The sequence below is a fragment of the Aotus nancymaae genome, unplaced genomic scaffold, assembly GCF_030222135.1.
Source record: "Aotus nancymaae isolate 86718 unplaced genomic scaffold, 86718_ANA_hifiasm-v0.15.2.pri h1tg000030l, whole genome shotgun sequence".
Taxonomy (NCBI): domain Eukaryota; kingdom Metazoa; phylum Chordata; class Mammalia; order Primates; family Aotidae; genus Aotus; species Aotus nancymaae.
In genome coordinates, this window is record NW_026988443.1 from 27,016,865 (window position 1) to 27,038,542 (window position 21,678).

Sequence of the window (21,678 nt, forward strand, 5' to 3'; positions counted from 1 at the left end):
TAATCTCTGTATATCTTGTAAATAAAGGGGAATTGAGCAATATCTAGCAAAATGACATATACATCTACCCTTGACCCCGCCTCCACTGCTAGGACTCTATCCCAAAGTCAAAACAGCAAAAATACAAAAAGATGAACGCATAAGACTGTTCATGTTGCTCTCTGTAAGAGCAAAAAGTAGGAATAATCCTATCAAAAGGGAACTGGTTGTAAAAAGCAAATAACAACAATCTCCGTGTACTGCAGTGGGGTTAGCTCTGTGATTTTTTTTTTAGTGGAAAATAAAAGTACAGAACAGATATATTTGCTTATATACATACACATATGTATAAATATAATAGAAGGAGAAACAAAAACTGATGGAAATTGTTACGTCTGGGGGAGAGAGAAAATGGGGCAGAAAGGATGAAGATGGAAATAAGACCTTTCGAAATGTACCGGTTTGATAGTTTAGGCATGGAAACTCTTTAAATGTTTTCCATAATTACTGCTATGGTTTGAACGTGCCCCTTCCAAAACAGGTGTTGTCAATGTGATTGTATTAAGAGGTGGGGCTTTAACAGGTGGGCTGGACCACAGGGCTCCTCCCCTGTGAATGGGACAGGCGCCCTTATAAAAGGGTTCGGCAGAGGGAGGGAATTCTCTCGACCTTCCTCCTCGCGAGAGTGTAAGTCTCCTCTGACTCGAAATGGCAGTGCTTTGATCTTGGGCTTGCAGCCTCCAGAACTGTAAGAATTAGATTTCTGTTCTTTATAAATTACCCTGTTTGTGGTATTCTGTTATAGCAGCACAAAATAGTTTAAAGCAATTATAAAACAAATTTATTTCAACATTTTTTTTTTTTTTGGAGATGGAGTTTCACTCCTGTTCAGGGTGGAGTGCAATGGCGCCATCTCAGCTCACTGCAACCTCCGTCTCCCAGGTTCAAGTGATTCTCCTGCCTCAGCCTCCTGAGTAGCTGGGATTACAGGCATTCACCACTATACCTGGCTAATTTTTATGTTTTCAGTAGAGACAGAGATTTCACCATGTTGGCCAGGCTGGTCTTGAACTCCTAATCTCAGGTGATACACCCTCTTCAGCCTCCCAAAGTGTTGGGATTACTGGTGTGAGCCACCATGCCCAGCCTGTCAACATTTTAAAAAACAATCTCTAAAAGTAGGGAAATAGAGGGGAGGAGAAGAATTGGAGCTAACAAGTTAGGACAAGTTTTAAGGTGGTTTTGCTCAAGAGCAGGAAACAGCTGGGGCAGTAGTTCGTGAGGCCAATATAAGTTGCTGGGTTTTTTTGAGACAGGAAAAATAGCATTCGGGGATGATGCACTGGATTTGAGCTACTGAACAACTAGAGGGATTCACTTTGGGTAGGAGTGTGAAGATGGGTAGAGCATGAGAGAAGGCACTGTCTCTCTACAGGTGCAGGTGCTGGTAGGTGGCTAGATTTGACGGTCGGAGTCGTGGAAGGACTCTACATTGCTTTTTCTCCTTGAGTTAGAAAGCAAGGTGATCACCTGACCTGGAAATGAGACGGAGGGAAGCTCCCAGGTGTTAGTGGTTGAGTAGAGGGAAGTGGAGGTCACCTGGGAGAGTGGAAACAGTGAGACTGCCAGGCAGCGTGAAGGCGGGCCACTCAAGCTTCATGACCATGAATTTAAGCTGAGCCACAGTCAGGTGGTTATATGATTGCATTGCTTGCAGTGAACCAAGATCACACCATTCCACGCCAGCTTAGGCAACAGAGCAAAAACTACCTCTCAAAAAAAGAATGTTATCACCCACCTTTGTTAAGTCTTATCTCTACCAATGAGAGTTATAGAACAGAAAGGAGAATATTATGCTTAGTAGGATATTTCCCATTTATACTGGAGGTTGCAAACTTTTTTAGTGAAAAGTCAGACCCTGGCGATGACCTTAAGCAGTAGGATATAATTCCGAGCTTAGCATTCCAATAATGGAACACTAGGCATATAGGGTTAATGAACTTCTCAGTGTTGATCCAGTTAGTGGACTTAATTTGAAATGTAGAACACCATAATTTGATGTGACCAGGCTGCAGAGTAAAAGGGCTACTGCAGAATTCGTATTGTCTTTAAAAAACTGGGTAGTAATTTTTAATTTGTGTTTTCCTGATTATCACATATGTGCATGTAATGATGATTTTATAGACTTGTAGCTAGAGCTATAACCTATAAATTAACTTGTGTATTGGCCTCCAAGTAGATGCCTTTGTGGACGGAGACGCTCGTTATGAAAGAAATGGAAATAATTCTCATTTGCCATGGAGACCCAAGAAGACAAAAAGAGAAGTTGAAATACCAAGAAACAAAATGCTCCCAGGTAATATGTTACTACCTCAAGTAACCTTAAAAATCAGTGAAATCCATTGCTGCTCAAAGGATGCACAAGACTGAATTAATGCTGAAATGTGGTATCATACCACGTGCCCAATATTCGTTGTGTTCTATTCTGTCTGATCTTAATATGACAGTCTTTGCCTTCGTTTTATATTTGTGTTTGCTTGCTATACCCTTGGCCATCTTGTTTTCAGATATGCCCAAGTACAAGGCAAGGTTTTATTCCCACAGAATTTTTTCATCAACAAAGAGAAAGTCGTCTTAAAGTTCTTGCAAAGTCTTTGAAATCATGGTGTTATCTCTTGTTTATTTTTTAATTTTGAAAAACAAGTACTGTTTGGGAAGGATGCCTTAGCCTGAAATGACGTCAGTATCGGTGGATGTGATTATAGAGGTCACCTGAAAGAAAGGAGTAAAGCAGAGATCAATTTAAAGTGGATCTTGTGATTATTCATCAGGGTACGACCTCACTGCTGCAAGTGGTAGGTGTCCTGATCAACAAACCCTTTGAATATCCCTTGAAAGAACAATTTAGAAAGGGTTATTTAGAGACATGAATATGTATTTAAAGAACAAATGGGAAAACTAGCTTTTCTCAAGGCTTTGTAAATGGGGACTTGTGATTTGTAGGAAAATATTTAGTGATCACATTAGGTAGAAGTAAAGAGGACATAGTTTGGAGAACTGTTAAATCCAGAAGTTCTGATGATGAAGCAGTGATGTTAAAGATGCATTGGAAATGTCTGAATTAAACTGTGTCGTGAAATGGGAGTTTCATGAGAGTAATGCTTCTACTATTACTTCATATGACATGTGACTTTATGTAATAGTAGAACTGAATTGCTGAATTAAATAGACATTTGACTGTTTCACCTATATCCTTTAAGTTTATATTGTCAAGCTTGCCCCAGAAATACTTTTTAAAAACTCCTCATTGGGAAAAATGTAGATCGCGTTATTGTGAGGCAATTTACCTAACAGGGTATATGCCTAATATTTATGTATGAGGGTCCTTTAAAATGTTTGCAGGCTGGATCTCCCCTCAGCAGACTTTGGCTCACACCTGTAGTCCCAGGTGTGACTTGGGTGTAATATAGTGACTCACACCTGTAATCCCAGCACTTTGGGAGGCTGAGATGGAAAGATTGCTTGAGGCCAGGAGTACAAGTCCAACCTGGGCAACCTACTGGGACTCTGTACAAAAACTTAAAAAAATAAAAATTAAAAAAATTAGGTAGGTGTGGTGGTGCATGCCTCTGTAGTCTCAGCTACTCAGGAGGCTGAGGCAGGAGGATAGTTTAAACCCAGGAGTTACAGACTGTAATAAGCCATGATCAAGCCACCATATTCCAGACAGCCTTTTTTTCTCTTATCAGATTGCTTGTAAAATTTTTTTGTAAATCAGAAATATTCTTAGTGTGTATCTAGGTTATTTTTCACTAATTGTGCCTAAAACATGATGCTACATATACACATCCTTCTTGAATCAAAAATATCCTATGTATGTATCACTTCTATTTCATTTATTCTGGTTTTGTCCTTAAGAAATACGAGGTATCGGCCGGGCGCGGTGGCTCACGCCTGTAATCCCAGCACTTTGGGAGGCCGAGGCGGGCGGATCACGAGGTCAAGAGATCGAGACCATCCTGGTCAAGACGGTGAAACCCCGTCTCTACTAAAAATACAAAAAATTAGCTGGGCATGGTGGCGCGTGCCTGTAATCCCAGCTACTCAGGAGGCTGAGGCAGGAGAATTGCCTGAACCCAGGAGGCGGAGGTTGCGGTGAGCCGAGATCGCGCCATTGCACTCCAGCCTGCCTAACAAGAGCGAAACTCGGTCTCAAAAAAAAAAAGAAAGAAAGAAATACGAGGTATCTATGTGCTGTATTGTTGCTTCCTATCTTCAGCCTTTCCTGCACTCCCTTTAAATGAAAATAATGGTTTTGTATTTATCACCCTTTCTGTTAGAGGAGAGCACCTTACATTTATCTTCCATATCAGGGACTAATTTTTCCACATCTGCTCAGTATTCCCTACCATGCAGATTTTAATTTTTCTGCAGTATGTTTTTTCATCATCTGGAAATCCTTTTATATAATTTCTTTTTCTTTTTCTTTTTTTTTTTTTTTTTTTTTTTTTTTTTTTTGACAGAGTCTCACTCCGTTTCCCAGGCTGGAGTGCAGTGATGCGATCTCGGCTCACTGCAACCTGTGCCTCCCGGGTTCAAGCGATTCTGCTGCCTCAGCCTCCCAAGTAGCCGGGGTTGCAGGCACCTGCTACCACGACGGGCTAATTTTTATATTTTTAGTAGAGATGGGGTTTCACCATCTTGGCCAGGTTGGTCTTGGTCTCCTGACCTCGTGATCCACCTGCCTTGGCCTCCCATAGTGCTAGGATTACAGGCATGAGCCACCGTGCCTGGCCTATTGTGTGTGTGTGTGTGTGTGTGTGTGTGTGTATGTGTGTGTGTATGTGTGTGTGTGTGGAGTCTCACTCTGTCTCCCAAGCAACAGAATTACAAGCACCCGCCATCACGCCCAGCTAATTTTGTATTTTTAGTACAGACAGGGTTTTACCATGTTGGCCAGACTGGTTTCGAACTCCTGATCTCAAGTGATCTTCCTGCCTTGACCTCCCAAAGTGCTGAGATTACAGGCATGAGCCACTGCATCTGGACTTCCTTATCTTTTAAGGCGAGATCTGTCTACACAAAATATGTGTCAGTTGACTAAGAAATTGAATGGCCCTAATGTAGCAGCCCGTCAGCTGATCCAGTGGCTGTAACCCCTCCCAGATCTACAACTGATGTGCAGGGTCCTTCCCTGTTCCCAGCACACCACCCACCTCATGACCCTACTCTGAGGCGATGGTTTTCTCTCATTTCTGCGGCCTGGTTTTCTGGTGCTCTGAATCAGCGCATGTGGAGAACTTTAGCACCCCGCGTTTGCGTTACTGTTCTTTCTGTCTCCTCATGACTCCTCTCAATCCCATTCCCTGGTGCTGTCTTTGGGGGCAATGCTGGCAGGGCCCATACATCACAGAACCCACCATGCCCGCCCTGGTTCCTTCCTCCTTGCCTGCCTCACTGAGGTCTATCATGACCTGGGGCTTCCCAGATTAAGAAAAATGGCATGAGCTGGAAAAGCCGCTGAGAACCATGACAATGGCACTGTGCTCATCTCAAAGGGTAAGTGTAGGGCAGAAGGGAAGGTACTGCCCATGTTTGTTTCTCTCTTTCTTTCTTTTCTTTTTTTTTTTTTTTGGAAACAGGATCTCACTCTGTCACCCTCGCTGGAGTATAGTGGCCTGCTCCTGTCTCATTTCACCCTCGACCTCCTGGGATCAAGTGATCTTCCTGCCTAAGCTTCCTGAGTAGCTGGGACTACAGGCGTACACCACCATGCCTGGCTAATTTTTATATTTTTTGGAGAGAGAGGATTTCATGATGTTGCCCAGGCTGGTCTCGAACTCCTGGGCTCCAGGGATCTGCCTGCCTGGGCCTCCCAGAGTGCTGGGATTACAGGCATGAGCCCCCACACCCAGCCTTTCATTTTTCTAACCAGCAAAGGCCTTGGGTGTCTTAGTCAAGGTACAAGTGTCAAGGGGGTGCAAAGTTCCTTCTTACCCCCTAAAATGGTCAGGGTGTCTTTGACAAAATGAAACTGACATACTCCCTGAGGACAGTGATCTCTATAGAGGCTTACAGCCCATTTCATCTGCATTTTAATTTGTATCCATTCTTCCTATTAAAGGAAAAAAGTATTCTGAAACTTATTAAAACAGTAAGGAAGACCTGTTTCAGGACTATCACAATAGTGGAGAAAGATCAAACTCAACTCCATAGTGAACAAGTGGGGATTTATAGCCAAGGAGAAGGAGTAGGAGTTGGAAGTAGATGGAAAATTACTAAGAGGAGACATCAAGCATAGAGAATTCTTGCTGAGGGCAGGCCGGGGTGATCAGATAGCAAGGGTGAAAGAAGGGATTCTTGTTAAAACTAGGCTAGGCACGGTGGCTCACACCTGTAATCCCAGCACTTTGGGAAGCCAAGGCAGGCAGATCACAAGGTCAGGAGTTCAAGACCAGCCTGGCCAACATGGGGAAACCCTGTCTCTATTAAAAAAAAATAAAATCAGCTGGGCATGGTAGCGCGTGCCTGTGATCTGATCCACTCAGGAGGCTGAGGCAGGAGAATTGCCTGAACCCTGGAGGCAGAGGTTGCAGTGAGCCAAGATCGTGCCACTGCACTCCAGCCTGGGTGGCAGAGCAAGACTCCATTTGGGAAAAAAAAATTGGTTATGCAGATCTAGCAAGGATGGGGCCTAGTTAGGAAGTAGGTTTAGAGGAACTTAGCTAAAGTTTGCTTAAAGAGTCTATAATCACTTTGGGAATCTGAGGTAGGCAGATCACTTGAGGTCAGGAGTTCGAGACCAGCCTGGCCAACATGGCGAAACCCCATCTCTGCTAAAAATACAAAAAAAATGGCCGGGCACAGTGGCTCATGGCTGTAATCCCAACACCTTGGGAGGCAGAGGTGGGTTAATCACAAGGTCAAGAGACCAACACCATCCTGATCAACATGATGAAACCCCATCTCTACTTAAAATACAAAAATTAGCTGGGTGTGGTGGCACACACCTGTAGTTCCAGCTACTCAGGAGGCTGAGGCAGGAGAATTGCTTGAACCCAGGAGACAGAAATTGCAGTGAGCCGAGATCATGCCACTGCACTCCAGCCTGGCGACAGAGACTGTCTCAAAAAAAAAAAAAAAAAAAAAAAAAAAGAGCTGGGCATGGTGGTGCATGCCTGTAATCCCAGCTACTCGGAAGGCTGAGGTAGAACAATCACTTGAACCCGGGAGGTGAAGGTTGCAGTGAGCCGAGATTGCACCATTGCATTCCAGACTGGGTGACGGAGTTAAGACTCTGTCAAATGAATGAATGAATGATTGAATGTATTACTCCCAAGTTCTAGAATTAGCCGATCAGTCGTGTTTATAGTAAAGTGACTTTTTATCTTTACAAATATTTTAGAAAAAAGCAGGGAGATGGTTTACAGAAGCTGTTGTCATAAGTTATTTGGAGCTAAAAGTTACAATTAGAAATCCTGCTCTAAACACATTGCTTTAAAGTTCACATTTTTAGGTATCATTACACCCATTTGCCAGACAAGAAAACTAAAAGGTCATGTTCTCAAGGCTTCATAGTTGCAGTAAAAGGCAAAAGTGGCTCTGAAACCCAGGTCTTTCGACTCAGAATGCAGTTTTTCTTCTACCCTCTGTCATCTTTGCCTTGATAGAAAGTCATGACATCTGATCAGAAGAGCATCTCAGAATTCTGTCCTCCCCCAGCAGTAGTAACTGCAATGGTTTGGCTGCTAACTATATGTATCAGCCCTGCGAACACCAGAGGGAATGTTAAAAGAGAGGGCAGAGAAGGCTTGCCATAGCCAGGTACTTGTTAGTAGGTCTAGAAGCTCTTGTTTTGAAAGAGATCAACCTAAGCTAATAGTAAGTAGACATATTAATGCACTGATAGTATCTTCAGGTCATGGTTTCCTACTGGAAAACGGGGTGGGGGGAAGCAGTAATGGTTATCTGGCACAATTTTATAAATGATCATTTTCCAATGATTGTTTGGGGGCCGGGGGTGGGGGAGAGAAGACAGAGTCTTGCTTTCTTGCCCAGACTGGAGTGCCATGGCCTCATCTCAGCTCACTGTAACCTCCGCCCCCCAGGTTCAAGCAATTCGCCTGCCTCAGCCTCCCGAGTAGCTGGGATTATAGGCATACGCCACCATGCCTGGCTAACTATTGTGTTTTTAGTAGAGATGGGGGTTTCACCACATTGGCCAAGCTGGTCTCGAACTCCTGACCTCAAGTGATCCAACTGGCTGGGCCTCCCAGAGTGCTGGGATTACAGATATGAGCCACCAATTACAGATATGCCCAGCTCCAAATTATTTCAATTAGTTAATAAGGAGCTCCTCTTTTTGGTAAATTGATGAAGCAAGTATTTCTATAGTAATATTTGTATACTGGGTACTTTATGATTAATGTGATTTTTTTTTTTTATTTTTTTGAGACAGAGTCTGCCTCTGTTATTCAGGCTGGAGTACAGTGGTGCGATCATTGGCTCCCTGCAACCTCTGCCTCCCAGGTTCAAGTGATTCTTCTTCCTCAGCCTTCCAAGTAGCTGGGTTACAGGCATGCGCCACCACACCCAGCTAATTTTTGTATTTTTAGTGGAGACAGAGTTTCACCATGTTGGCCAGGTTGCTCTTGAACTCCTGACCTCAGGTGATCCACCTCCCTCAGTCTCCCAAAGTGCTAGGATTACAGGCGTGAGCCACTGTACCCAGCCTAATTTGATTTAATATTTATTTTTTGTACAGAGTGTTTCAACAGCAAACAAAGAGATTCGACATTTATAACAGAGTTCTAGTTTGTCTACAGACTTATCTATAATGACAAATCACTTGGTTTTCCTTTTTTTTTTTTTTTTTGAGATGGAGTCTCACTGTGTCTCCCAGGCTGGAGTGCAAGGACGCAATCTCAGCTCACTGTAACCTCTGCCTCCTGGGTTCAAGTAATTCTCCTGCCTCAGCCTCTCAAGTAGCTGGAATTACATGTGCGGGCTACCACGCCCAGCTAATTTTTTGTATTTTTAGTAGAAACAGTGTTTCACCATGTGTGACCCAGTCTGGTCTTGAACTCCTGAGCTCAGGTGATCTGCTTGCCTCAGCCTCCCAAAGTGCTGGGATTACAGGCATGAGCCACCGCTCCCCGGCCTTGGTTTTCTGTGTAAAACAATTTGCATTGTTTTCAGCCATGAATAAGATCCCCAAGTAATACAGAAATATTTCTATTTTAGGCTCTTACTTGAATTTGCTTTCTTTTTTCTATAGGAGCTGCTCATCTTTCAACCACATGTCACCATCCTCCTCATGCTCATCTTGTAAGTGCTTCCCTTGACATCTTGGAATGTTGATCCCTTTGTCATACCTAGTAGATCCGGTCAGAGCTCTGTCTTACAGAGTGTTCTGAATACAGTTTTCTAATAAGGAAAAGAAAGTATTTACATGCGGGAGAAAATTGTGTTTAATAGGTGCTTTGTTAAAGGAATTTATTTTTTTCTTTTTTTTGAGACAGCATCTCACTCCGTCACCCAGGCTGGACCGTGGTGCCTCAGTCTTGGCCCACTGCAACCTCTGCCTCCCGGGTTCAAGCAATTCTCCTGTTTCAGCCTCCCAAGTAGTTGGGATTACAGGCCTGCACTACCACACCTGGCTAATTTTTGTATTTTTAATAGAGACAGGGTTTCACTACGTTGACCAGGCTGGTCTCTTAACTCCTGACCTCAGGCAACCCTCCTGCCTCAGGCTCCCAAAGTGCTGGGATTACAGGTGTGAGCCAGCATGCCCATACTTGTTACAAGATTTTTAAAGCCTATCTTTCTGACTTTCATGCTGATGTAATTATCATTTATTTGTTGGTTGGATGTGTGTTCCCTTCTTCATTGCAAAAGGGACTTGTGGCATCTTACAAAAATACAATGCAATAAAATGTAAACCTCAAACAGAAAGGAAAAGGAAAATAAAGGTAGAAACTGTCCACATAGTCTATAAAATGTCACCTTCAAAAAAATCTGTCAGCATTCTCATTTTTGTGTCCTATGTAGAAACCCTTCAGTTGATGCCTAAACACGGATGTGTATTTCTTGGACTCAATGCTCCCTGTAAAAATAAATGTTTCTAACAGTATAAAAGAATGGGGGGCCAGGATTGGTGGCGGGTGCCTGAATCCCAGCTACTCAGGGGGCTGAGGCAGGAGAATTGCTTGAGCCTGGGAGGTAGAGGTTGCAGTGAGCCAAGATCACACTATTGCACTCCAGCCTGGGTGACAGAGGGAGACCCATCTCAAAAAAAAAAAAATTAATGAAAAAATGAACTTGCATACTTGCCTCATACTGATCTGCTTCTACCCTTGCTGATTTTTCTCTTTTCTCAACAGAGTGGTTGATTGTTTAAAACACAGAGTGATGCTTTAAAACAGAAGTCAGCTCATGCCACTGTTCTGCAAAGCCCTTTAATTCATCCAAAATAATATCTGCATTCCTTTCAACTGCCTGACAGATGACACTGTGCCAGCCCTGGGATCTTATTGATCCCCCTCCTGCCACCAGTGCTCCTCTAGCTTCCTTGGCCTCCCTCAGACAGAGCCAGCTGGCTGTGGGCTTGGGGGCCTTTGCACTCCTCACATGCCATCACTAACACACAGGCAGAGTGCGCGCTCTCTCCCTTTATTCAACTCTCAGCAAAAATGTCCTTTTCATCAGGCATAGTGCCTCGTGCCTGCAATCCCAGCACTCTGGGATGCCAAGGCAGGAGGATCACTTAAGCTAGGAGTTCTAGACCAGCTTGGGCCACATAGCAAAATCCTGTCTCTATAAAAACGTGAAAAAAGGCTGGGTGCAGCAGCTCATGCCTGTAATCCCACCATTTTGGGAGGATGAGGTGGCAGATCACTTGAGGTCAGGAGTTGGAGACCAGAATGGGCAACGTGGTGAAACCCCATCTCTACTAAAAATACAAAAATGAGCTGGGTGTGGTGGTGTGCTCCTGTAGTCCCAGCTACTCAGGAGGCTGAGCCAGGAGAATTGCTTGAACCTAGGAGGAGGCTACAGTGAGCCAAGGTGGCACCACTGCACTGTAGCCAGGGTGACAGAGTAAGACTCCATCTCAAAAAAAAAAAAAGTAGCCAGGCATGGTGGTATGTGCCTGTAGTCCCAGCTACTTGGGAGGCTGAGGCAGGAAGATCACTTGAACCCAGGAGGTCAAGGCTGCAGGGAGCTATGATTGTGCCACTGCACTCCAGCCTGGGTGACAGAGTGACTCCTCATCTCAAAAAATCCTCCCCTTACCACTGAATACCGTCCATGATAGGCACTTTCTATCTGCTTAGCCTTATTTTTTCTTCATAGCACTTATTTAATGCATGACACAATTTATCTGCCTCCACCAACACAGAGGCTCGACAAGGCCAGGAACTTGGCTCCTTTTGCTCCTTGCTGTATTCGGTTCTCCAGAACATTCTTAGCACTTCATAGATGTTTAACAATTTATTGAATGACTGATATAAATACACTAATGTAAATCCTGAATCTCAGTAATATAATATGCAGCTTTCTTGAAGCTGTTTGAGCACAGAATTTTTGAACAGAAATGCCTGTTACCTCATAGGACATGAGAGTTTCAGAGCAATTTGGGAAACACTGCCTTAATTATTCCTTCAATGATAAAATCAGATTTTGCCTTTTCCTTTACGTATTTTTATCTTTTAGTCCAAGACGCTGTGTCATCCCATCAGCCCATTCTCTTCAGTACTACCAAAAATCACAGCACAGGTAACGCCAGTCACATCTGAACCCAGCAGCCAGCCTCTCCCTGTGAGAACAGAGCCCACCAGTCCTGTGTCTGTCACACAGGCTGGTCAGTCTCAGACGGAAACGGCTTCAAGCCCAGAGGAAGACGCTCATCCAAATAGCTTCACCTCTCATCGCCCGGCATCACTGCAGAATGCATCTGGTCAGGTAAACATGGGAAATGCAAGTACAACTAGGTAGCTTTGTGACAGTGAAAAAGCAGTTGGTTTCCCATTTGCCTCCCTGCGGAACTGCACCTAAGAAAGCCTGACAGACCAGCATGTGTGCCAATCCAAAGCCAAAACGAAACGAGGCCGTGGAAACAGCCTACAATTTGGTGGCACCCGTACAGCCCAGCGTTTCATTAAATACTCAAATATTCTCATTTCACTATTTAATGATATTATTTAATGCTATTGTATTTAATGCTTCAGATGGACAAGAAGTTTTGTTCACCTGCCCTGCTTTTTCAGCAGCAGCAAACTTCTAGAGAATTCCTCCTACTCACCATCCTGACTCTTTTCCCCTTGTTTCCTTCCTTCCAAGAGCATGGACAACAAGGTAGCCAGACGCAGTGAGTCACACCTGTCATCCCAGCATTTGGGAGGCCAAGGTGCGGGGATCACTTGAGCCCAGGAGTTTGAGATCAGCCTGGGCAACATAGCGAGACCTTGTCTCTACTAAAGTTCAAAAAAATTAGCTGGGCACAGTGGCTCATGCCTATAATTCGGCACTTTGGGAGGCTGAGGTAGAGGATCACTTGAGCCCAGAAGTTTGAGACCAGCCTGGGCAATGTAGTAAGAGCTTGTCTCTACTAAAATTCAAAAAAAAATTATCCAGGTGTGGTGGCGTGCACCTGTAGTCCCAGCTACTTGGGAGGTGGAGGTGGGAGGGTCACTTGAGCCTGGGAGGTCCAGGCTGCAGCAAGTTGTGACTGCACTACTGTACTCTAGGCCAGGCAACAGAGCAAAACTGGCTCAAAAAAAAAGACAAAGCCCCTTTGACAGTATTGACTGAAGAAAATAATCCTGCTTCACCTACCCTTCCCCCGCCACACCAAACTCAAAAGAGCCCTGTTTATATGCAAACATTTCCCTGCTAAAACATAATCCTGTTGACCCTGGATCTGCCTGCAGTGGTGATGGAAATTAGGGGTTCTGCTGGGGGGAGAAACTGACCTACAGGAGTTTAAACAAAGAGGGATTTTTTTTCTCTTAAATAGAAATCTGAAGTATAGGGTAGCCAAAGGAATCTATAATTATTAGAAATATTAAGAGAATGTAGCAGTATTCAGCATTTAATCAAGTTTGATTGACGATGTGATTGATTTAAGCTGGGAGTGAGCTGTTCTCCAGAACTGGAACACATAGTTGGCATTAACGGTGATGGTCTCAGGGCCAGATTTCCAGTTCAAATGCAGGAGCCACTTAGTTTTGGGATAGCGGCTAGTTGGCTCAGTTTGTTTTTTCAGGAGGTTTTCTGCTTCCCCCGCCTCCTGCTATGAGGCATTTTAGGTCACTCCCTCTTGAATATGAACTCTTTTGTTTTCTGGGACAGAGTTTTGCTCTGTCACCCAGGCTGAAGTGCAGTGGCACATTCTTGGCTCATTGCAACCTCCACTTCCCAGGTTCAAGTGGTTCTCCTGCCTCAGTCTCCCGACTAGGCGAAGACTACAGGCATACGCCACCATACCCGGTTAATTTCTGTATTTTAAGTAGAGATAGAGTTTCACCATGTTGGCCGGGCTGGTGTTGAACTCCTGACCTCAAGTGATCTACCTGTCTTGGCCTCTCAAAGCGCTGGCATTACAGGTGTGAGCCACTGTGCCCGCCTTAAATATGAACACTTGAAGGGAGGGAAACTCGCACAGAGGGAAGCCTGGAAGGAAAACATACTTCTGAATAGAAGAGTTTGCTTTTAGCTTTTTGATGTCCGTGTTTCCCTCATCTTTGCTCACGGCCTTAAAACTTAAAGTTACTGCTATAAATCTCATTTCCAGACTCATTTGCCCTTGGAGCAACGATTGTATAACCTCCTCTTTCATTTTCTCTATCATAAGGAAAATGTAGAAATAAATTGTGTCCACTTGCAGAAAAGCTTCTGAAAGTAATCACTGTTTTAGAGAGCTGTGATTCGTAGAGTTTATAATGTTATTCACGGTCAACTTTGGTTAAAACAGTCTTTCTGACTACTACAGTACGGTAATTTTATATGAGTAATTTTGACAAAATTCTTTGTTCTCTATAGGTCATAGATGAGACAGTAGGAAACTTAAGCAGAGCAGTTCATGGTTTGCAAGCTCATAACAAACTGCAGGAAGCTTGTGAGGTACTCCAGAAACTAACAGCCTTGATCTCGAGATTTTCTAAGCCAGCTCAGGTAAGCAGAGGGTGACTGGGAGGGAAGAAGACAGGAAAGAGGGAAAAGTGAAAAACAGAAAAAGAGAATCTAAGGCTGGGTGCGGTTTCTCACTCCTATACTCCCAGCACTTTGGGAGGCCAAAGCGGGAGGATCACATGAGGCCGGGAGTTAGAGAACTGACTGGGCAACATGGTGAAACCATCTCTACTGAAAAAGAAAAATTCAAAGATTAGCTGGGCTTGGTGGTGGGCACCTGTAATCCCAGCTACTCAGGAGGCTGAGACACAAGAATCACTTGAACCCAGGAGGCGGAGGCAGTGAGCCATTATCACACCACTGCACTCCAGCCTGGGTGGCAGACAGAGACTCTGTCTCAAAAAAGGAAAAGAGAATCCGGAGATTGTACCCTGTGCCAAGCTTAACATTATAAAGACTGTGTTTAAATTTTAGCAAGCAAATTTTTACCTTTAAATCTGGAAAGTTAAGAATTAAATTGGTCAGTAGTAACATTCTTGGATATACTGTGTTTATGTTCATTTGTTCATTAATCAGGTTACTGCCTTGCTGTTGCCTTTGTTAGAAGTGTGCCAGTATTCAGCCAGGCACAGTGGCTCATGCCTGTAATCCCAACATTTTGGGAGGCCAAAGCAGGCAGATAGCTTTAGCCCAGGAATTCAAGACCAGCCTGGGCAACATGGTGAAACCCCGTCTCTATCAAAAATTCAACAATTAACTGGGTGTGGTGGCGTGCGCCTGTAGTTGCAGCTGTTCGGGAGGCTGAGATGGGAGGATGGCTGGAACTCGGAAGGTGGAGGCTGCAGTATGCCAAGACTGCACCACTGCACTCCAGCCTGGGCAACAGAGCCACACCCTGTCTCAAAAAGACAAAAAAACTCAGCATTGCTCTTTTCTTCAGCATTTCGTTTTTCAGTCTGGTGGTGGTAATTGGATATTTGGTCTACTTACCACTCAAAAAGAATTGTCAGTTTGTCAGAATAATATGAAATATGAATCCTACCTTATAGGTCATATGAAGTAATATATTCTCCTTCCCTGTCAAATTGTAACATTGTTTTTTATAAAATGCAAATTTAAAATAGTCACGTGCTGGGTGTGTGGCTCATGCCTGTAATCTAGACACTTTGGGAGACCAAGACGGGGATCTCTTGGAGCCAGGTGTTTGAGGCCAGCGTGGGCAACATAGTGAGCCCCCACCTCTACAAACAATTTTTAAAAATTAAGTGTGATGGTGTACACCTGTAGTCCTAGCTACTGGGGAGGCTGAGGCAGGAGGATTACTTGAATCCAGGAGTTTGAGACTGCAGTGAGTCGTGATTGTTCCACTGCACTCCAGCCTGAGCAACAGAGCAAGACCCCATCTCTTAAAAGTAAAATTTTCAAAAGCAATCATAAACAGTTCAAGGATGTATGTTTGCTTTCTGATACTCCCAGGTTCATCTCATCAATTCCCTTATTTACCTGAGTGAACAGTTCCTGAGGATCCCATTTCAGAGCAATAGCAGTCTGGGCTTCAAAGTTCCTGCAGCTATCTGCCTCTTTCATTCTTTCAACAATGTCATCAAAGCTGGAGAAGGAAGTTGGCAGGGATCCAAGCATGACCCTGAGCAGGTAGGTGCCAGGTATGCAGGTGGCCAAATCTGCTTAGAAGCATTTTAATCTTGGCAGGTCCAGGTATCACAGCCTCTCCACAGACCTTTAAAGAGAACCTTGCAGAAGTATGTGCTGCGGAAGAAACCACCTGCCAAGCCTTCTCTGAGGTCTCCCTCCCCACCCCACCAGTGAGCCAAGACTCCCTAGTGCTACAATCAAGTGAAAAGAAGTTAGGGGCTGGGACCCGGTGGCTCACACCTGTAATCCCAGCACTTTGGGAGGCCAAGGAAGGTAGATCACCTGAGGTCAGGAGTTCGAGACCAGCCTGGCCAACATGACAAAACCACATCTCTACTAAAAAAAGTTAGCCAGGCGTGGTGGCAGGTGCCTGTAATCCCAGCTACTCAGGAGGCTGAGGCAGGAGAATCAATTGAACACGGGAGGCGGAGGTTGCAGCGAGCTGAGATCATGCTACTGCATTCCAGACCAGGCGACAGATTGAGACGTCATTGGGGGGAAAAATGACTTAGGAAAGTGTTGGCATACAGCAAACACTGAATAACTTAAGTTTGCTATTCACATGAAAAGACGTTCAACATCATTGGTCATTAGGGAAATGCAAATCAAAACCAAAATGAGATACCACTTCACACTCAAAAAGACAGAAAATAACAAGTACTTGCAAGGATGCTGAGAACTTGCAACCCCATCCATTGATGGATTGTAAAATGATGCAGCCGCTTTGGAAAACAGTTTGGCAGTTGCTTAAAACGTAAAAAGTAGGCCTAGTGCAGTGGCTCATGCCTGTAATCCCAGCACTTTGGGAGGCCAAGGTGGATGGATCACGAGGTCAGGAGTTCAAGACCAGCCAGCCAATATGGTGAAATCCCATCTCTACTAAAAATACCAAAAAAAAAAAAAAAAAAAAAACTAGCTGTGCATGGTGGCGTGCACCTGTAGTCCCAGCTACTCAGGAGGCTGAGGCAGGAGAATCGCTTGAACCCAGGAGGCGGGGGTTGCAGTGAGCCTAGACCTCACCAGAGCACTCTAGTCTGGGCAACAGAATGAGACTTCCTCTCAAAAAGTAAAAAATAAAATCGCCATGTAATCTAGCAATTCTCCTAGTGTCTACCCAAGAGAATTGAAAACATGTCCGTATAAAAACTTGTACACTCATGTTTGTAGCAGCATGGTTTAATAGCTAAATAGCCAAAAAGTGGTAACTACTCACACATCTATGATCTGATGGATGGCTAAATAGAATCCGGTCTATTCATACAATGCAATATTATTCAGCAACAAAAAGGAATGAAGTCTTGGTACATGCTCCAACATGAGCCTTGAAAACATGATGCCAGGTAAAAGAAGCCCATCACAAAAGACTGTATTGTGATGCATTTATATGAAATGTCCCAAAGAGGCAAATCTATAGACATAGAAAGTAGCTTCGTGGTTGCCTAGAGATAGAGGGACTAGGGATGGGGGAAATGAAGAATTACTGCTAATGGGTACCAGGTTTATTTTATTTTATGAGGCAGAGTCTCATTCTGTCTCCCAGGCTGGAGTGCAGTGGCACGATCTTGGCTCAATGCAACCTCCATCTCCCAGGTTAAAGCTATTCTTCCGCCTCAGCCTCTCAAGTAGCTGAAACTACAGGTATGTGTCACCATGCCCAGCTAATTTTTTGTATTTTCAGTAGAGATGGGGTTTCACCATGTCAATCAGGTTGGTCTCAAACTTTTGACCTCAAGTGATCCAACCGCCTCAGACTCCCAAAGTCCTGGGACTACAGGTGTGAGCCACCATACCCAGCTACCAAGTTTATTTTAGGGAGGTTGAATCCTAAAATTAGATTGTGGTGATGGTTGCATAACCCTGTGAATATACTAAAAAACATTGTTATATACTCTCAGTGGATAAATTGTATATAGCAAAGTCATCTCAATAAAGCTGTCATTTAAAAAAACTCTATCATGAGCAGGTCTAGGCTGATAATCTGATGGGGCAAAGGTATATTTCTTTGGTTGGCCCTCTTAGTTGGGTTCGAAGGATAGTAAGTCATTAGCCAGGTTGCAGGTACTTTCTGCTGGGTTCCAAGGCCTTCTCTAAAGAATACCTGAAAATTACCCTTCCAATCCTCTCCAAAACATTATTTTACTGATACAAGACACGAAGGTTTTACAAGTCACATGCTGTTTTCCTCTCCATGCAGGTAGAAGACATGCTGGAAATGTCCTTGGTGGCGCTTGGGAATATCGGGGAAGCATTTCTAGAGCAGAAGCAGCCTCCCAAGTCTTCTGTGACTTTGACCTCTTCCATTGCTTCTCTGCTGCTGAGCAGGTTAACAGGGGAGGAGGGAACGGGACGAGTTTCACTGTGTTTTTCAATTTCAGAGGCCATAGAAAAATTGACTTCCTTTTTCACTTGTTTCTCGTTAGACAAAACCTGTCAACTTTACCTCTGAGCTCTTACACTCTGGGTCACCCGGCCCCTGTAAGACTAGGCTTTCCATCGGCTTCAGCTTTGAAGGAGCTCTTGAATAAACACCCTGGAGTTAATGTCCAAGTGAGTGTGAAATTGATTGTGATCAGAATGAAAGTGGGATCTGATGGCCACATAGGCACTGGGGCGAAAGTAATGTACCATGAAATGTAAGCTGAACAGACCAGATCACATGAGAGAGTTTATGTGGCATTTGTTTTTATTTCATACTGGCAGGGATAGAGACCTCTTAAAAATGATCCACTGTAGAAGTTGGGAGCATTAAACAGATTTCTGGATTTAATTAAATTTCTAGGTTGTGATTTGAATTGATCTCAACTCTGTAGTTTGTTTTTCGTTGTTGCTTTGAGACAGAGTCTCAATCTGTCACCCAGGCTGGCGTGCGGTGGCATGATCTCAGCTCACTGCACTCTCTGCCTTCTGAGTTCAAGTGCTTCTCCTGCCCTAGCCTCCTGAGTAGCTGGGATTACAGGCGTGGCCCACCACATCCGGCTAATTTTTGTATTTTTAGTAGAGATGTGGTTTCACCATGTTGGCCAGGCTGGTCTCGAACTCCTGACCTCAGGCGTCCGCCTGCCTCAGCCTCCCATAGTGCTGGGATTACAGGTATGAGCCACTGTACCCAGCCTCTGCACTATTTAAAAAAAAGCTGGGACTATCTAAGTAATTGCTGACTAAGTATACCAACCTACTCATATCAATATATTTCAGCAATTACCTGACAAATAGCTAGGTAGCATCGTTTCCTTATCCTGAAGAGCAAAATAGTTACTTCCTAATAAAACAGAATCCTCTAGATACAAAGAAGAAAAATAATAATTCTGGGAGCCCCAGGTATAATTCATCTTTAACTATTTCTCATAGAGGTTATAATGTAGAATGTTATTTGTGGTATTAGTAGGGGTAACATCCCAACATTTACTTTAATACATGATATCCAGCTGGGCATGATGGCTCACGCCTGTAATGCCAACACTTTGGGAGGCTGAAGCAGGAGGATCCCTCAAGTCCAGGAGTCTGAGACCAGCCTGACCAGCATAAGGAAACCCCATCTCTACTAAAAATACAAACATTAGCCAGGCATGGTGGCACATGCCTGTAGTCCCAGCTACTTGGAAGGCTGAGGCAGGAGACTCACTTGAACCTGGGAGGCAGAGGTTGCAGTGAGCTGTGATCATGCCACTGTACTCCAGCCTGGTTGACAGAGTGTGACTCTTTCTCTAAAAAAAAAAAAAAAAAATTAGACATATACACATACATATATGGTTGTATATACATATATATGATATCTGATATCTTAGGAAAATTGGGGTCATTTGTAAACATTACAGCAGTGGATAAAACTGGACTTTTCTTTGTCTCTAGGTAACAGGACTAACTTTCAATCCCTTCAAGGATTTAGACAACAGAAACGTTGTTGGAATCATTGGAAGTGTGTTACTAAGCGCTAATCATAAATTGCTCCAAGTCCATGATTTAATGGAGGACATTGAGGTAACAATGGATTCTTAGGGAATAAAATAGAGAATGGGATATTCTAGAACAGGGTGGGAGGATGCAACAACTTAAAAGGAATTATGTTAGAATGATGGCAGTGCCATTGTTTTGTTATTAACATCTTAGGAACTTTTACAGGGAGACATACCTTACCCTTAGAAAAAGTGTTTTAGAGAGCCGGACACAGTGGCTCATGCCTGTAATCCCAGCACTTTGGGAGGCTGAGGTGGGAAGATCACTTGAGGTCAGGAGTTTGAGACCAGCCTGGCCAACATGGTGAAACCCCATCTCTACTAAAAGTACAAAAAATTAGCTGGGCATGGTGGTGGGCACCTGTAATCCCAGCTACTCTGGAGGCTGAGGCAGGAGAATAGCTTGAATCTGGGAGGCAGAGGTTACAGTGAGCTGAGATCATGCCACTGCACTCTAGCCTGGGCAACAGAGTGACACTTGGTGTCAAAAATAATAACTGTTTTGAGTCTTGGTCTATGTACTTTTAACCTCAGCAGTATCAGCTACTAACATCCAATGAGGAAGCCTTGGCTGCGACAGTGGCTCATGCCTATAATCCTAGCATCTGGGGAGGCTGGAGCAGTAGGATTGCTTGAGACCAGGAGTTCAAGATGAACCTGGCCAACATAGCAAGACCCCATTTCAGAAAAAAAAAGGAAGACCTAGGAAGTTTCCTTACCTTATCAATATAACGGATTTTGAAAGGCATCAATGAATGGACCATTATAATGATTGTCTCTTATTCTAGATCATGCTCTGGAGAAATGTTAGCCTGGAAACCCATCCCACCAGCATCAACATGAGCACAGATCAGTTTACAATCACAGTGAACATCACATCCTTGGAGAAATCCCTGATAGTGAGCATAGATTCTGACAGTCCCCTTTTAATGACGCTCTACCTGGGGTTCCAATATCAGCCTAACTGCACTCACTTCCACCTGAACATCACTCTTCCAAAGGATAAGGTGTGGCAAAAAGGTAAAACCCAATCAGCTGTTAGAAACTTACCTTGATTTTTTTTTGGCCTAGGATGGAGTGCAGTGGCACCTGTACTCCATTGTTCTCTGCAGCCTCAAACTGTCAGGCTCAAGGGATCCTCCTGCCTTAGCCTCTTGAGTAGCTGGGACTACAAGTGCACACCACCACATCTAGCTAATTTTTTTAAAAGAACTTTTGTAGAGATAGGGTCTCGCCATGTTGCCTAGGCTGGTCTTGAACTCTTGGCTTCAAGCAGTCTTCCCGTCTCAGCCTCTCAAAGTGCTGGGATTACAGGCATGAGCTACCGCACCTGGCTAATTTTTTTTTCTTGTTTTAAAAAATTTTTATTTTGAGATAATTGTAGATTTGCATGCAGTTTCAAGAAATAACAGAGACAGGCCAGGCGCAGTGGCTCACACCTGTAATCCCAGCACTTCGGGAGGCCGAGGTGGGTGGATCACCTGAGGTTAGGAGTTCAAAATTAGCTTGGTCAACAGGGTGAAAACTCCATCTCTATTAAAAATACAAGAAATCAGCCAGGCCGTGGTGACGAGCACCTGTAATCCAGGCTACTTGGGAGGCTAAGGGAGAAGAATTGCTTAAACCCTGGAGGTGAAGGTTGTAGTGAGCCAAGATTGCACCATTGTACTCCAGCCTGGATGACAGAGTGAGAAAGAAAAAAAACTAGACAGGCTGGGCACGCCGTGGCTTATGCCTGTAATCCCACTGAAATCCTAGCACTTTGGGAGGGAGAGACCAGTGAATCACCTGAGGTCAGGAGTTTGAGATTAGCCTGGCCAACATGGTAAAACCTCATTTCTACTAAAAAGACAAAAATTAGCTGGTGATGGTGGTTGACACCTGTAATCCCAGTTACTCGGCAGGCTGAGGCACAAGAATCACTTGAACCTGGGAGGCAGAGGTTGCATTGAGCTGAGATGAT

General features: G+C 44.1%; 1 protein-coding gene across 1 annotated transcript in view; it reads left to right on the plus strand.

The window, feature by feature from the left end:
• PKD1L3 (polycystin 1 like 3, transient receptor potential channel interacting) overlaps positions 1–21,678 on the plus strand; it is an 88,464-nt gene that overhangs the window by 3,739 nt on the left and 63,047 nt on the right. The window contains 9 exon segments of the mRNA XM_064383251.1: positions 2,219–2,335; positions 9,257–9,306; positions 11,692–11,940; positions 14,020–14,151; positions 15,586–15,762; positions 17,957–18,084; positions 18,183–18,309; positions 19,612–19,740; positions 20,504–20,735. Coding sequence (XP_064239321.1) covers positions 2,219–2,335; positions 9,257–9,306; positions 11,692–11,940; positions 14,020–14,151; positions 15,586–15,762; positions 17,957–18,084; positions 18,183–18,309; positions 19,612–19,740; positions 20,504–20,735 — 1,341 coding nt within the window.